Raw genomic sequence first — 17,881 nt, 5'->3', positions numbered from 1 at the left:
GACTTTTCCTGTTGCCAGAAACAACAGTCATTCATTTCTGCTGAGTAGGCAACCGTGCAATTTTTTCCCTCTAGTTTTCAATATCACCCAGTTACTCTTTTTTAAAGACTTTATTTTTTAGAGCAGTTTTAGGTTCACAGCAAAGTTGAGGGGGAAAGTATAGAGATTTTCCCATGCACTCCCTGGCCCCACACATGCACAACTTCCTCCATTGTCAACATCCCCCATCAGGGGGTTATGTTCTTTTCAGTTGATGAAGCTACACTGAAACATCATTGTTACCTAAAGTTTATAATTTACACGAGGGTTCATTCTTTGTGTTGTACATTCTATGGGTTTTGACAAATGTATAATGACGTATGTCCATCATTCTGGAGAGTACATCCATGGAGAGTACTTTCAACGCCCTGAAAATCCTCTGTGCTTCACTCATTCATCCCTCCCCACCCCCAACCTCTGGCAACTCCTGATCTTCTTACTGTCTCCACAGTTTTGCCTTTTGCCGAATGGCATATCATTGGAATCATACAGTACGTAGCCTTTTCAGATTGGTTTCTTTCACTTAGTCATATGCATTTAAAGCTCCTCCATGTCTTCTCATGGCTTGATAACTCATTTCCTTGTGGCCTTGAACAGTGCTCCATCGTCTGGGTGCGCCACGGTTTACTTACTTGTTCACCTGCTGAAGCACACCAAGGGTGCTTCCAAGCTTGGCAATTAGGAAAACATTCATGTGCAGGTTTTTGTGTGGATGCAACTTTTTAGTTCATTTATGTAAAAACCAAGGGGCATGATTGTGGGATCATACGGTAAGAGTACGTTTAGTTTTGTAGGAAACTGCCAAACCGCCTTCAAAGTGGCCACACCATTTTACATTCCCACAAACAATGGATGAGGGTTCCTATCGCTCACATCCCTGCGGTAATCACTTGTTAGTTTCAAGATTTTTTTTTGTCAATTCTTTTGGATTTTCTATGTGGACAATTATGTCATCTGTGAGCAAAGACAGTTTTATGTCTTCTTTCCCAATCTGTATACATTTTATTTCCTTATCTTATCTTATTGTATTAGCTAGAACTTCCAGCACAATGTTGGAAACAGTGGTGAGAGAGGACATCCTTGCCTTCTACCTGATCTTAGTGGGAAAGACTTGAGTTTCTCATCATTAAGTGTGATGTTGGCTGTAGTTTCTTGTAGATATTCTTTATAAAGTTGAGGAAATTTCTCTTTATTCCTAGTTTTTTGGGAGTTTTTATCATGAATCGGTATTAGATTTTGTAAAATGCTTTTTCTGTATCTATAGGTATGATCATGTGACTTTTCTTTTTTAATCTGTTTTCTTGTTTAATCTGTTGATGTGATGGATTACATTAATTGATTTTTGAATGTTGAACCAGCCTTGCATACCTGGGATAAATCCCACTCAGTCATATTGTGTAATCTTTTTTATTATTTTATTGAGGTCATAATATTGTGGAATTTCATGTGTACATTATTATTTATCTGTCACCATACATATGTGCCCCTTTACCCCTTTGCCTGCCCCTCAACCCCTTCCCCTCTGGTAACCACCAATCTGTTCTCTTTGTCCATATGTTTGTTTATGTTCCACATACAAGTGAAATCATGTGGTGTTTGTCTTTGTCTGGTTTATTTCGTTTAACATAATACCCTCAGGGTCCATCCATATTGTTGCAAATGGGACAATTTTGTCTTTTTTTATGGCTGAGTAGTGTTCTATTGTATATACATATATATATATATATATATATATATATATATATATATATATACATCTTCTTTTTTTTTTTAAAGATTTTATTTTTTCCTTTTTCTCCCCAAAGCCCCCCAGTACATAGTTGTATATTCTTCACTGTGGGTCCTTCTAGTTGTGGCATGTGGGACGCTGCCTCAGCGTGGTTTGATGAGCAGTGCCATGTCCTCACCCAGGATTCGAACCAACGAAACACTGGGCCACCTGCAGTGGAGCGCTCGAACTTAACCACTTGGCTACGGGGCCAGCCCCTATATCACATCTTCTTTATCCATTCATCAATTCTTGAGTGCTTGGGTTGCTTCCACTTCTTGGCTATTGTGAATAATGCTGCAATGAACCTAGAGGGGCATAAGTCTCTTTGAATTGTTGATTTCAAGTTCTTTGGATAGATACCCAGTAGTGGGATAGCTGGGTCATATGATAGTTCTATTTTTAATTTTTTGAGAAATCTCCATACTGTTTCCCGTAGTGGCTGCACTAGTTTGCATTCCCACCAATAGTGTATGAGGGTTCCTTTTTCTCTACAACCTCTCCAACATTTGTTTTTTGTCTTGGTAACTATAGCCATTCTAACACATGTAAAGTGATATCTCACTGTAATTTTTATTTGCATTTCCTTAATGATTAGTGATGTTGAACATCTTTCATGTGCCTATTGGGCATCTGTATATCTTCTTTGGAAAAATGTATATTCGCATCCTCTGCCCCTTTTTTGATCAGGTGTTTGTTTGTTTTTTTGTTGACTTCTGTGAGTTCTTTATATATTTTGGAGATTAGCCCCTTGTCAGATATATGATTGCAAATATTTTCTCCCAGTTGGTGGGTTGTCTTTTTGTTTTGTTTCTGGTTTCCTTTGCCTTGCAGAAGCTCTTTAGTCTAATGTAGTCCCATTTGTTTATTTTTTCTTTCATTTCCCTTGCCTGGTGAGACATGGTATTCGAAAAGATGCTGCTAAGACTGATGTCAAAGAGTGTACTGCCTATATTTTCACTAGGAGTTTTACGGTTTCACGTCTTACCTTCAAGTCTTTAATCTATTTTGAGTTAATTTTTGTCTATGGCGTAGGATAATGGTTTACTTTCATTCTTCTGCACGTGGCCGTCCAGTTTTCCCAACATCATTTATTGATGAGAATTTCCATTCTCCACTGTGCGTTCTTGGCTCCTTTGTTGAAGACTAACTGTCCACAGATGTGTGGCTTTATTCTGGGCTCTCAATTCTGTTCCATTTATCTGTGTGTCTGTTTTTGTACCAGTACCATGCTGTTTTGATTACTATAGCTTTGTAGTATAATTTGAAGTCAGGGATCGTGATGCCTCCAGCTTTGTTCTTTCTTCTCAGGATTGCTTTAGCTATTTAGGGTCTTTTGTTGTTCCACATGAATTTTAAGATTCTTTGTTCTATTTTCATGAAGAATGTCATTGGGTTTCTGGTTGGGATTGCATTGAATCTGTAGGTTTCTTTAGGCAATAGGACATTATAACTATGTTTATTCTCCCAATCCATGTGCATGAAATATGTTTCCATTTCTTTGTCATCATTTATTTCTTATAGTTTTCATTGTATAGGTCTTTCACTTCCTTGGTTAAATTTATTCCTAGATATTTTATTCTTTTTGTTGTGATTGTAAATGGGATTGGAATACCCAGAACTGAAGAAGAGAGATGTGAGACACAGGTCTGTTTTAATATCTAGGAAAGTCATCTCTTCAGCCTGGAGAACATGATCTTGTGCTCATCATCTCACTTCTCAGAACTGAGATGCATAAAACACTATTTTAATTTGTTTTTATTTGTGAAAATAGGCAACACAATTTCGGTGGCAGTGATTATTATAACGATGCTATAAACCTCTCTAATGAAATTCCAGAGATGTTAGGGCAGCTTTATTCAGGCATAGATTGACAGAGCTGTGCATGTCAGTCCAGGGCCACAAATCCTGGGCTGTAAAGAATGAATGCTGGGTCAGGAAGGAAGCACGTATCGGGGAAACAGTATTTGTGAATAAGCATCATCATTTAAGGCACTTTAGATACAGACAACATTGATGATTATGTGAGTTAATTAACTTTAGGCCACTTGAGGTGCAGTAGACATGCAAACCTCATTCCTTGCCATCAAAGGCGAAGGATCCCTAGTTAGAAGTGACAAGCCTCATAGCTGTGACAAGATAACTTGCAATGCAAAGCGATAATCAATAAATGCAGACAAGTGCAGCTGGAGTTCACAGAAGGGACAGATCACTTTCAGACAGATTAACTAGGTGATATTTTAGTTGAATATGCAAATTAAGAGATTAAGTGTTTGTCTGCTGTCTATTGCATGCAGTGGCCTCTGCAGAGTTCTGTTCTGGAATCGAGGATATTTATGTCATAGTCTTGCTCTAGAAGAGTTTATAATCTGGTCAAGAAAATGAGTCATAAACACATAAAAAGGCAAACAACAATCAAAGATAAATTTCAAGGTGTTGCTAGAGATGATCAGGACAGAAGGCAGCTCGTGATTAGTTATGCTAACTGGTCATGCAGCAAACAATTGCTTTAGACGTTAGAGGAAGGAGGAGCTCCCTTTCCTGACCTGTTACCAGCATTTGACAGAAGAACTTCCCTTTTCTGTGCTCCAGAACTCCATGTACGCCTGGGTTCCCCCATTGCTCCAATGCTCCTTTGCTGGTCTTCATCTCTAAACACTGACGTAGGTCAGGGCTCAGTCTGTGGGCCTCTTCTCTCTTTTGTCTACATTCCCTGTTGAGGATCTCATTTGGTTTCATGGCTTTGAATCCTGTCTACATGCCAACGGTTGGCAAATGTTATTTCCAGCCTAGACATTTACCCGAAGGCTTGCTTGCTTATATCCAACACCCACTCAAATCTCCATGTGATTGTCTACAAGGCATCTCAAGTTTAACATGTCCAAAACTGAGCTCCTTATTTTCCCTTTAAAATTTGCTCTCCCTGCAGTCTTTCTCACCTCAGTCAATGACAGCTCCATTCTTCCAGTTGCTTGGGCAAAAACCCTGAGGTCATCCTTGACTTCTCTTTCCTCTTAAACCCCATGTTGGCTCTATCAGCAAATCCTATTTGTTCTGCCTTAAAATTTTATCCAGAATTAGACCAATTTTCAACTCCTCCATTACTTCTACTCTCATTTAAGAGCCCATCAGTAACCACCAAGATTATTGCACCTGCCTCATGACCCATCTCTCTTCTTCCACCCTCGTCTCTACCAAGCATTCAGAGTGATTATTTTTAAAATATCCGTCAGATTATGTCCCTCTTTTACTCAAAACCCTCCAATGGCTTCTCATCTCACTCCGATTAAAACCAAACATGCCTATGATGATCTGTGGGGTCATATGTGAGCTGCTCCCTCATCCTCTCTGACCTCACCTATGTCTGTCTTCTGGCCTCTCGGTGTTCCCTGAACAAGCCGGGAGCACCGCTGTTTCAAGCCCTTTGCTCTCACTCTTTTCTTTGCCTTGAGTGTCCTTTCCCAAGTTAACATCACGGCCTTCTCCTCCTCCTCCTTCCAGCCTTTACTCAGTAAAACCTTCCTTGACCACCTACCTCACTTTCTCTTACACTGGGTTCCCTCAGAAGCTGATCCAGATAAAAGAATTTTAAAGCAGATCATTTGTTTGAGAGATAATTCCCTGGAATAGCAGTAAAGGAATGGGGAAATGAGACGGAGAAGGAAAGGAAGACTACATAGGGTATGTTCATGAGTAGCTTACCTCTGGGGCCAATTGGGGCTCATACCCCACTGGGAGCTCTAGGGCTCTGCCCAGAGCACACCTCCGGGCTGTCCCACGTGAGCAGGATTCAGCCGCCAGTTCCCATTAGATGTTGGCCGACGGATGCTTCTGGGAGTGTTCATCCCTGACCCTCTGGACTGCCCTGTGTGTAGACAGCCAGGCATCTGTGGTCCAAGAAAGCCTCTCAGTAGAGAATCACAGATGCTCACAGCAGAAGGCCTTCAGTGTGTGCAGAACATCTAGCACCAAGGGGTGTGGGGGAGGACCCCGAAAACTGCAGCTTCCCCTTTCTCTGCTTTGTGGAGTGGAAATAACTGCTCCTTAGTTGTTTGTGAGTGACTCTAGGTGGGTGAGTCGTCGAGGAAGTCTTGGGGAAGGGACAGAGTCCACACTGGGGAAACACCCGCCAGGTGAATGCAGGGTCAGGAAGAGGGTGCAAGAGCCTGGGAGCGGAGCCGCAGGAGCAGAAGGTGTGGGCGAGCCAGCCCGTGTCAGGTGGGAGAGCGGGCCATCCCTTTCATTGGAGCAGAGGGCTCTTATAAACGTAAAAATGGCTGGAGTAAGACAAGCTAGGTCTTGTTCAGACAAACTGTCAGGTTGAGGAATTTGGAGTCTTTTCTGTAGGCAACTGGGAGGAACAGAATGTTTTAAAGCAGGGGAGCTTATCACGGTCTGTGAGCCCCATCAAACTAACCTTTCTGGAAGACAGAAAGTAGTTAAGCTGACATGGGGAAGCGGGAACGAAGATGAGCTGAGAAGCTTTTCCTGAGGCAATAGACCCGATAGAGTTTTGCGGAATGACGGAGAAAGGCGCCCTGCCTGCTGGAGGGGGGCTGTGAGCCGTCGACGCCTGAGCCCGCGTGTTGGGGGCAAGCGTGCGGTCACCCCGAGGTGTGCAGTCTGGAACTCGGCACAGTCAGTCCATGGGGCGCCCCAGGACCTGCCCCTTGCCAGGCTCACACTGTTGTCCATTCTGGGCAAACCCAGGGATACCCAGACTTTGCTGAGAGTTGAGTCTCTTCTGGAACACAGGCGCCTTAAGAATGCCAAGGCTGGGCACCTTGGGTTCTCAACAAGGAGGTGGTTGCTCAAAAAGGAAGGAAGTGAGACATTACAAGCAATATTAAAGTGTTGCAGGGACTGGCTGTTTTTCCTAAAATCCACACTCGCTGTCGCCTCCTTCCCTCTTCCGTGTGGTGCTCAGGATTCAGCGCAGCATCATGTATGAGGAGCGCCAATAAAATTATGCATGGGGAGGTCCTGCCACCTCTGGTGGAAACCCGGGCAGGGCCAGGACTTTGTCTCACACTTACGAAACGGACTTTAGGACAAACACCGTCTCTGCTCAGAAATTAGAAACTCAGTCCCAGACATTAATCTGACTTTGGCATCAGCTCCCGCTGGTCAGGCTGCTCCACCGGGAACCCTGCGGTGGGAAGAGCGGGTGGGGCGGCGCGCTCTCTGCTCCGCCCCCTGATCCTGCTGACCCCTGGGAGGATGGGCGGGAGGAGGCAGAGGAAAAGTTGGCTCCAACGGGCGCCGTCAGGTCGGCCTTACATCCTCTGGGCTTTCCAAATGTGATGATGTGGCTCCCTCACGCGTGCTTTCCTGGCTGTGTGCGTGTGTAATTCCCGCGACAGCGGTGATGGGCGAATTCTCTCTGAAGGTCGCTTGCTCCAGACTGCGTCTCTGCTCCAGCAGCAGCTCGCAGTTCCTCCCTCAGCTCCCGGGCGTCCAGGGTTACCTGCACGTCTGCCCTTCAGCATGTAGGCAGAATCAGGGACGGACTCCCACCGGCTCACAGCCACACGGGGTACACACTGGTGCATGGGAAACACTCACGCATCTTTTGCCCCCTCAGGGAGTGTAGGTTCACCCCAAGTTAGCCATCTCTTTCCTGCGGCCACAGGCTCCTTTAGGTTTCTCAGGTGTGAGGTCGACACAGGTGACTGAAACAGTCACTGAGACTTCCTTTGTAAGTTCTGCATATGGCAAACCGTCTCATCCGGGCTTTGGGTTTGGTATCTAAGGAACTGATGCTCCAAGTAAACTGGGGCAGGAAGTGTGTGATTTTAACCTTCTGTTGGATGTTTACCATCATGTGGGTTCCGAGGAGATAATCTGAGGAAGGGAACACCGTGCGCCTCAGCCTGGGTGTGCCTGGAGGGCCAGGCCGCGGGCATGAAGCAGGACAAGTGTGCAGAGCCCAGGCCCCAGAGAGCCCCTCGCCAGGGGCACTGACTTATGCATTTGGGATGGAAAACCATTGAAAATTTTAATCGAGTTCCGGTAATAGGTGTGCTAAAATAAGCGCAATTCCCCAGGGAGAAGGTTGGGAATGCCAGTGCTGGAATGACTGAATCCTGGGAAATTCAGGAAATTTTGACACTATGGACTTCATGGATATTTGTTCTGTCATACGGTTTGGCCACCATCACACACCTACCACCTCATCTTTTTGTCACACTTTTTCTCTTCTTCCTTCATTTATCATCTCAAGCAAATGTATTTTTTTTTCTTTTAGCAAAAGCATCTCCTAACTTTTCAAAATTATTTTTAGCGAGTCTAGAATTCTCCTAGTCTTTGGTTATATTATTGAAAATTAGAACTTTGCAATTGTGTTACTAAGTGGGAAAAGAATTGGTGAATGTTGAGCAAGTCATTCCCAATATCAGTAGTTTCTTTCAGATATTAGATCTGAAGGAGATGGATGTTCTGTTGACAAGGTTAAGAGTTTTGTTTGTTTTTTAGCAGGTTAGATTTTATACCTAATAAGTTCTGAGTCTGAGCATGTATACAGCAAGAAGAAAGAATAAATCCGCACACGCGTGTATACACACACACACATAAATATAGTTAAATATAATTAAATAAAATTTTTTGGCTGACTTGGGTTCATAGAAAATTTACGTATTTTTTTACATTCTCACTGGTTGCTCCAGTTTTCAAATTACTTTCTCCTATGTTTTGACAGTATAACTCAAGTGTTTATTCTCTACTCTCTTTTTTAGAATTTCCAAAGAATCACAAATTTACTGGCTCTGCAGTTCAGAAGGGCTATTCCTAGCAGTACTGTTTGTCCTCCAAGCATTTCATATAAAATTCTAAGGAGGAAAAGCCAGCAAACCTGAGGACCCCCTCCAGCCCCCACCGCGTCACTTCTTTTCTGCCCGTCCCCGAGTCAGGGCAGGTAAGAGACCCTCGCAGTGGCCCTGATCAACTCTGCCTGTTACCACGGATGTCAATAGAAGCACTTTACTTTTCTACTGTCAGTCAAACAGTGTTTGGGGTAGACTTAATCCCCGTCCTTTCTCAGAGGCCCCAGGGACTTCTCAAGTTGACGGCAGCCTCTGGTCTGCCTTCACTCTCCTCTGTGGGCTCTGACCTCTTGCACCTGCCGAGATGTCTGTCCCAGAGTCCCAACCTTACTTTCTGCAAAGGGACTGACATCTCTGCGCTGGTGCAGGTCTGTCCACATTCGTTCTCCTGGCCCAGCGTGTTTCTGGACAGTGATCAAGCCACATGGACATTTAGCAGCAAGATTAGTTAAAAGAGTTGCTGTCTGGCTGTGACATTGATTCAACTTGTAGTATGACTCAATTAGCCTGTTTAGAATCTGGCTTCACAGCAGGAAGTTTCGCACATGCAAATTAGCAGTTTTAAGAGACCTGATGAAGTAATAGTTAGTTTACCCTGAAAAGCTTTGTGATCCAGAAACCAGCTGTCTGAATAAACGCCACAGTAATTAGATAGTTACCCTGCCCTGTGGGTGCCAGGGCCTGCTGCCAACATCCTCTTTTCCACTTGCTGCTCACAAGCATCCCCCTTCTCATTTCCCTCACTGAGAAATGAAACGAACCTGGCTCTTCCCTCTCAGAAGGTCCTCACTGGGTCTCCACTTCTTATAGTTTTTTTTAATACATTTTCAGCTTTCTTCCACTTTCACTTATTTGTTACAGTCTTAATATCATTGGGCTTCGGTGGTTTCAACACTAATAATGGAGGGAACTAACTTAGGGAATTCCCCCGGGCCTCACCATAGTGCTGTGCGTGGAACTGACGTACAGACGGAGCAGATGACCAAGGTCCCATGGACTGAGCCGGACAACGTCTGGGTGCATTTGCTCCATGTGAATTCTAACGTCTAATGATGAGAGGAGAGTAACGTACGACCCAGGATGGGACCCTAGGTTGAAACGAGAGGTACTACCAAACCACACCAGATAGAAACACTGAAGTCTGTTCTAGAAACGGTTTCCAGAGAAGCGTTTGGTTGGTGTCGATCCCCACGGCCCTCGAAAGCAATGCTGTTTGTTTTCTTGTTTCTTCTACAATCGTGTTACATAACTCATGTGTACGTGTCCTGAACTTTAAGGTTGTGCGGTTTTGATCATCAAAATAGATGCCTACAAATATATTTTCAAATTGAAATCAGGGCAGCAATATCAGACTGACTGTTTTTAATCCATTGGTTATTAGAAGGAAAACAATGTTTGTAATTGCTGCTATAATTTGCCAAGACTTGTTAAAAGCCTTAAGAAATATTAATAACTTTAACTCAGTAATTACACTTAATGAAATTTATCATGAGGAAATAATCATGGATGGGAACCAGGTTTTCGCCAGGAGAGCAGTATGTAACAGTCAACGTGGAGATCTGTCTCGATCTCACAGATTTAGTGGCTGGTCACGTAGACTGCAGTATTTCCACATCATGTTGGTGTTAAAAATGGTACAACTGAGGGGCTGGCCCCGCGGCCGAGTGGTTAAGCTCGCGCGCTCCGCTACAGGCGGCCCAGTGTTTCGTTGGTTCGAATCCTGGGCTCGGACATGGCACTGCTCATCAGACCACGCTGAGGCAGCATCCCATATGCCACAACTAGAAGGACCCACGACGAATATACAACAATGTACTGGGGGGCTTTGGGGAGAAAAAGGAAAAAATAAAATCTTAATAAAAAAAAAATGGTACAACTGAGGAAAATTAGTGCCATGAAAAGATGTTCATGTTATACTAAATTAAAAAAAAAACAAATTTCCAAACATTTTTTGAAGTATATAAATCTTCTGTGTAGATGTATACACAGAGAAAGGAACAATCTGGAAGGACCTGCCTCAAAACACCCGTGGTCTTACTGTGGTTTAGGGATTGTGTCTGCTTCTTTTACTTCTCCGCCTATCTTTAATTTTCTGCAATGAACATGGACTAGTTTTATGATCATAGTTTAATTTATTTTTTAAAAGAGTTTGTTCCTAGACTTCTTTCAGTGTTCACTTTGAAAGGTGTTCGTGGTTGCAGGTCCGCGTGACACGCAGGTCGTGGTCAGCCCTCCCTGTGGCGGGTGCCAGCGAGCGTCCGGGCTTGTTAGAAAGCACCCAGCAAGCAGGGGTTCCCACGTGCACAGAGAGGGCGCGTCTGGCCTCGTCAGCAGATTTTCCAAGTATACCAATGGCCAACTGAGCACAACAGTTTGTCTTTGTAGATAAAATTAAGTAGAAAATTAGAAAATAGCCACTTAATATATTTTGAACAACCAAATTAAGTGACTGTGATTTTTTTCTTAAACCGCTTTGATCTCCGCATACTTGTTATTCAGAGCCCAGTGGAGTGATTACGGAGAACGTTTATTTACGGCTCCCACAGAGAAATAGATCATGCAAACCATAGGGATTTATTCAATTTGAATTGTCAAATTTGTATTAAGTAACTAGGTATGGGCCCAGCACTGTATTAGACACAGGAGTTATTCACATAAGTGACAAAGACAAATGTCCTGGAGGAACTCACAGTTTTGATGCAGAGACAGAAAATAACTATTTCTGACGTACATAATGGGCTTCAATACAAGCAGTGAGGACCTTATGGCAGGAGGCGAGGAAGGGCAGGAGAGAGGTTAACTCCAACCACAAGGAAGTGAGGTGGTGGCTAGAAATAAAAAGTGTGTTAGTCCCCTACTGGTTATAGGTAACAAATGAAATTCAAACTGGCTCCAATAAAAAGGCAAATTATTGGCTTCCGTAAAAGGATGTCTTCTTTAGGCAAGGCTGGATGCAGGCGACAACACCATGTTGTCAGACTTGGTCTCCCTGTCTGTGCTGACTTTATGGCGGTCAAACTCTCCACAAAGATGGCTGCTGAAGACTGAAATCTACATTCTTAGGGCTTACAATCCAGGCCCTCCTATGACCCAACAAGCACTCATTAAAACTCAGTGAGGATTCTCATTGGCTCTGCTTGGGAGCCTGCCCATCCTAACCCAATCACTGTGGCCTGCTAGGCTACTTGCCACTGTAGGGAGTGGGCAAGGGGGCAGGGCACCATGACAATGTGCTCCCAGGTCAGGCAGAGCTGGGGAGCCGTGGCTTCCCCAAAAAAGAAACATAAAGTGTAGACAGATGGGCAAACTATGGGACAAACACCATCATTACCATACTCCATCTCAGATGGGCAGGATGTTGTCAGGTAGTATGAGGGCAAAGCATGAGCAAAAGGAAAAGCTTTCACTAGGATGTAAATGCAAGGAATGCATTGAATACAGTGAGTATAAGGTGCTTGTGGGGTACAAAGTAACGGTATCCCAAAGATTACAGTGTCTGACTTGATACAGTTGTAGGTATGTTTCCCTCTATTAGACATTTGTACCTGGGGAGTTTCGCATATATGCAACTGTAAATTCAGTAATTATTCAAATGCAACGGGAACTTGCTGTTTGAAATATACCCTGTGATGAATACTTTTGTAAAGCAAAGAATTAAGTTGTCAGACAAACACTGACCTTTAATTTTTGTGTTTTGTGCATATGAATTATTATATATTGACTTCGTTTAGAATAATGTACATTTAGACTAAATCCTTTTTCAAAAATTGAATTTTTAATCCATTTAAAATGCAACTCAACCTAAGCTCTTAGAGCACTCTCTTTTTCTAGTAAATGATTAATAAATGTATATAAATGCTTCCTTGAGTTTGTGTCAATAATCATAAAATCATCTACCAGTTTTAAAAGCCTATTTGGACCAGACGTAGGTTTGCTCCTTGGCAGAGCAGTGACTAAATGTGAATTCATTTTATAATTCACAGAATCCCCCTGGGCCCGGGTCATATTGGGGATTGAAAACAGGTCAACTGATGTTTTAATCCTTTCTGTCCTTCAGAAAGAAATGGAATTAAAATCTATAGTTTTGTTGTTTGGTATTTATTGCATTGAGCTAAGATCATAAATAGAATGTAGAATTAGATCTTTGCTAAGTGAATTTAAAATCTAAGTTAGATAGATGTGTATGATTCTGACCTTGGAAAACAAATTGTAGAAGTGACAACTTAGTGAAAAACTCAGAAACAAACCAAAAAACCCAAACGGAGATGGCAAAGTCTTCTATTATTAGTGTTTTCTGGTAATGAGCTAGGGTGTGGGACTAAAACGTCAGTTTTCAATTCCAGTCCTGTCCTGAGCTTCATAATTTTGAGTGTGGCACTGCTCTTAACTCTGCCCGAATTTCCCCATCTTCAAACTGACTCAGATTTTTTAGAGAAGTCAGAATGAGATATGAAACAATAAATATGAAGCACTTTAAGTTCCTCAGAATAAAGTTTCTACAACACAACGAAATAATAATACAGTACACTATATGAATTACATCTGATCTTTTATCTCATAATGCAAATAAATTAGGGGATGAAATTTTACATCTTTTAGAAGTATTCATTTCAAAATAGGATTTTAAGTAATACACAACTAGTACATCTAAAATAAATCAATCTACAAAAATTTTATTTAGGGGCTGGCCCCGTGGCAGAGTGGTTAAGTTCCCGCGCTCCGCTGCAGGCGGCCCAGTGTTTCGTTGGTTCGAATCCTGGGCGTGGACATGGCACTGCTCATCAAACCACGCTGAGGCAGCGTCCCACATGCCACAACTGGAAGGACCCACAATGAAAGAATATACAACAATGTACTGGGGGGCTTTGGGGAGAAAAAGGAAAAAAAGTAAAGTAAAATGAAATCTTTAAAAAAAATTTTATTTATACACCCTTTCGGAAAATATATTTTGCACTATGCAAAGCTATACCTTTGTGATTTAATTAATACCCAATGCATAAAGCAATAACTTAGAATCAATAATGTGTTAAATCAGTGGTAGTCAAATATATGTGATATATGTGCCATTTAAAATTATTATTAACAAAAAGAGCCATATAATCACTATATGCCTTGTGATATTTTGTATAATATTAAATATACTTTAAATATAGAAATAAAAAGCCTTGAATACCCATAGATTTCAGGCAAACAGCCATATACGCCCTATCCTAGTAACGTGAGTGCTTAATGAAGGAACATTTTGTGACATATTGGGTTAAAGTCCTATGAGCTAATAAGAATTGCAACATAATAATGTAGTATGGAGATATAGATAATTTCAGAATACATAAAAAAAGGGAAAAAACGGCATAATCCTATATTGAAATAAACCCACTACATACCATCACAGGCAATTTGATTGCAAATAAGGCTGGGAGTTACTTGAGGACAAGACTGATGACAGGAAGGTGAGGAATTTCCTAAGGAAGTTGAAAGAAATGTGCACAGCAAGACCATATTGCATAAGAAATAGCTGACATAGGCACCAACTTTTAAACAAGGTGCAATGTGATGTACTTCTTCCCTGTTTAACAACAGACTATCTTTACCAAAATAATACCCACGCCCAGTATGGGGAACAAGAGTTGGGTCCATGTCAAAAAGGGATGGGATGAAAAGCTGAGCAGCCTGCCTCCTCCCTCCCCCTAAGTAGACCCAGCACACCCAAGGGAACAGATGCTGCAGCATGAGAAAGAAGCTGCAGCTGTTGGCCTTTGTCACCAGAATTCCTCCAGGTCTGTCTCTTATCCCATATCCATTGCTCCCAATTTCCCTCAATTTCTCTGCTCCCCCCCCCTTTTTTTTTTTTTTTTTTTTTTGCTCCTTAGCTGAATTTGCTGTCTCTCTCTTGCCCCCAATTTTGCTGACCTGTTTTTGGACCAGCAGCTCTGCTTTTCACCTTTGAAGCTCCTCCGTGACTTGATTAGCGGTGACTTGGTTATCCACCTAAGACCGCACACACAGTAAACCATGGATGAAAGGCCCCTCTCCTATTCCCTGTGGTAGCCCAGTGGAGCCGGTGCCAATCTGGCCGTGACCTAACTAGACACTGTTTGATCGTGAAAGGAATTCTGACTTAAACTCAAGAGAAAGATTTTGTGTAACACCCAGCAAAATTAGGACACATACCTCACCAAACTCTACTTAGCTTCTAAGCCGGCCATTCCTCTTCCGGCCATCCAATGCCTATGACAGAGTTTGGCTTCTATTACAGTTCTTGGTACACGGAAGACCCTCAGGAAATATTTAATGAAAGGATGGATAAATGAATAAACAAATTATTAGAATGATTATGTTGGTTTTTGAGGGTGTGCATGAAGTTACAAAATATGAATCTTTGCTTAGTAGAACATGTTTGGTGAAGATTTCCATTCACATTTCTTTTAAGAAAAAAAGCAGGAAGCAGCTCAGCATACCTGTTTGTCATCGCTTTTAGAACATCTGTGGTTTTAAAACAGCTTTGAAAATAGGTCCCTGTCTAGAATGAGGTCTGACTCCTGCTGTATAAGCAGTAGAGAATGCTAAATTCATATGCACTAGGACATACCCTCAGAGAGGGCAGTTAATAAAAGTACTGATTAGGTGGCCCAAATCTTCTCCACGCTCTGGTTCTTCCAGAAACATGGAGATGCACACTCAACTTGTTAAGACTTAGCCAAAATAAAGAAAGAGAGGGAACAGATGCACCATCCCAATTTCTTGCATGAGAAACTGCACATTTACTCTAGAAATCGCAAATAAGAATGTTTACAGAAACGGTTGGTGGAAGCAGCACGGGCTGGCACATGACATGCTCGCTGTGCAGCAGGAGGAAACACCCTGAACCCAGTGCGCCTCTCCATCAGCTGGTGCTCAGTGTTTGTGTTTCTCCAGATCGATCGGCTGGACGTGGACAGCTTGTTTAGCAACATTGAATCCGTGCATCAGATATCAGCCAAGCTGCTGTCGTTGTTGGAAGAGGCCACAGCAGACGTGGAACCGGCCATGCAAGTAATCGGTATGTTTATTCTCTTCTCCAGCTCGACAATACAACAGGAAATAATATTTTAATAACCTCCCTTTGCTTCGGTTTTGTGTCTCTGACTCACCAAGCTTCCCAGGAGATACATAAATGCTCAACCCATCTTCAGGCTCACTGTAATTACACAGACTCTGTACTTATTTTCAAATGGGTTTATATCCATTTGCTCTAGTCCCTCAGTAGCACTAAGCACACCATTTGCTTTTTAATTGTCAATGTTTCAACCTCTTTGCCTTCCAGATGTTCTCTCATTTTGTTTTATGGTTAACATTTACTTGATCCTTAAAGAATTAAATATATAAATACTTTAATAGCTTTACTGATTTTAGTCACAATGTAGTTCAGATCTTATGCCTATGAATCCATTGAGTTTGGGGTTGTAAAATCTTTTTGCATGAAGAGTTCATATGATTTATAAAACACGTATACAAGTTCCACTTTTCTCATGCTTTTCCTTTTTTCATATATTATTTGCTTTCCAAATATGTTTTTACTCTCAAACAGTCTTAGGTTATTCTTTAAGTCTCGTAAGACTTTTTAAAGAAATACAGAGATATCATTGGAAAAGTGTTGAGCCAAATTTTTATTCTCTCCATTTCTTGGATGTTTCGAAGGGATACTGTGTTGTAAAACTCTTTGAAGGCAGTTACCACATCCAGGATATCCCACCCATAGTGTCACATAGGCTGAGAATGCTCAGAAACTTCTTTAAATCATTTTTCTATTTCACACATAATATGTATATATGCTCATTACAAAAATATTAAGACAATTCAGGAGCACAGAGTAATACAGTCATGCGCCACGTAACATTTCAGTCAACGATGGACCACATGTATGGCGGTGCTCCCATAAGATTAGCACCATAGCCTAGTTGTGTAGTAGGCTCTACCATCTAGGTGTGTGTAAGGACACTCTATGATGTTCACAGAATGATGGAATAGCCCAAAAGTACATTCTCAGAGTGCATCCCTGTTGTTACGCAACACATGACAGTACGTCTCTCCAATGCACTCTTCCCCATCAGTCATCACTGTCATCAGTTTGACATGGATCCTTTCTTTGAGACACACAAACATCTTATATCTTTATTCATTATGTCTTCTATTTGTTCATGGAAATCAGTGGTATAAAAATGACATGAAATTGATCTTGTTTAGTATTTGTAGAAGACCCAAAGTTTAATAAGCAAGGCTGATCTTATACAAAGGTGAATCAACTTGGCTACCTGTGGTGTTTTACAGACCAAAAGGCCAGGCCACCTGAAAAGGTTCTCCCACAGACAGGTTTAGATGCAATCATTCCTGGTGATTAAATGTCCCCATTATGTACTGAATGTTTGTGTTCCCCCAAAACTCCTAAGTCAAAGCCCTAACCCTCAGTGTGATGGTGCTTAGAGATGGGCCTTGGGAGGGTTAGGGTCAGATGAGGTTGTGAGGGGGTTTCCCCCAGGATGGGCTTAGTGTCCATATAAGGGAAGGAAGAGAGACCAGAGCTCCCCTTTCTCCCTCTCCGCCATGTGAAGACTCAAGAAGGTGGCTGTCTGCAAGCCAGAAAGGAGCCCCACAGCAGGACCCGAACCTGCCAGCACCTTGGTCTTAGACATCCAGCCTCCAGACCTGTGAGACTCTGTTGTCTGAGCCACCCAGTCTGTGGTTTTTGTTATGGCAGCCTGAGCTGACAAACATATTTTCCAACAAATTATAAAAATATTTTCTACAGGAAGGACTCTATTCATTATCTCTTTAGTGTAGATTCATTGGCCGTTCATTAATTAACTCACTCAATGAGTAGTTATTAAGCAGGAGCATGTCCAAAGAATAAGGTGCTGTGTGGCATTACTGGGTATCAAAAGATGAAAGAGATCCTCAAACAGCTCCTCAGATTGAAGGTATTTGTGTAAAGTGCCATCAGAGTATTCTCTACACTACTGCAGGACTTCGGAGGACAAAGAAAATATTCGTTTATGGGGAATCAGAGAAGGATTCTTGAATTGTTACTTTGGCTTAAAGGTTTGGGTCAGATTTCAACAAGTGGGGTCCAGCTCAGGAAGACTATGCAGAAGTGACAGCATATACAAAAGCATGGACAGCCAATGCCACAGGGAGTCTGTGCGGGAAACTTGAGTGATCAAGTCAAGCTGGAGTGAAGGATTCAGGTGGGGGAGGAGTGAGAAATGAGTCTGTGAGT

The 17,881-nt window shown here is 42.3% G+C and overlaps 1 protein-coding gene across 1 annotated transcript in view; it reads left to right on the top strand.

The window, feature by feature from the left end:
• Positions 1–17,881, top strand: part of ARHGEF38 (Rho guanine nucleotide exchange factor 38) — a 120,509-nt gene that overhangs the window by 38,188 nt on the left and 64,440 nt on the right. Inside the window, exon 4 of the mRNA XM_070611813.1 lies at positions 15,544–15,667. Coding sequence (XP_070467914.1) covers positions 15,544–15,667 — 124 coding nt within the window. The remainder of the gene's footprint in view (positions 1–15,543; positions 15,668–17,881) is intronic.

This window comes from Equus przewalskii, chromosome 2 (genome assembly GCF_037783145.1).
Source record: "Equus przewalskii isolate Varuska chromosome 2, EquPr2, whole genome shotgun sequence".
In the NCBI taxonomy this organism is placed as follows: Eukaryota; Metazoa; Chordata; class Mammalia; order Perissodactyla; family Equidae; genus Equus; species Equus przewalskii.
The sequence above is the reverse complement of the archived record's forward strand: the minus strand, read 5'-3'. Positions and strand labels throughout refer to the sequence as shown.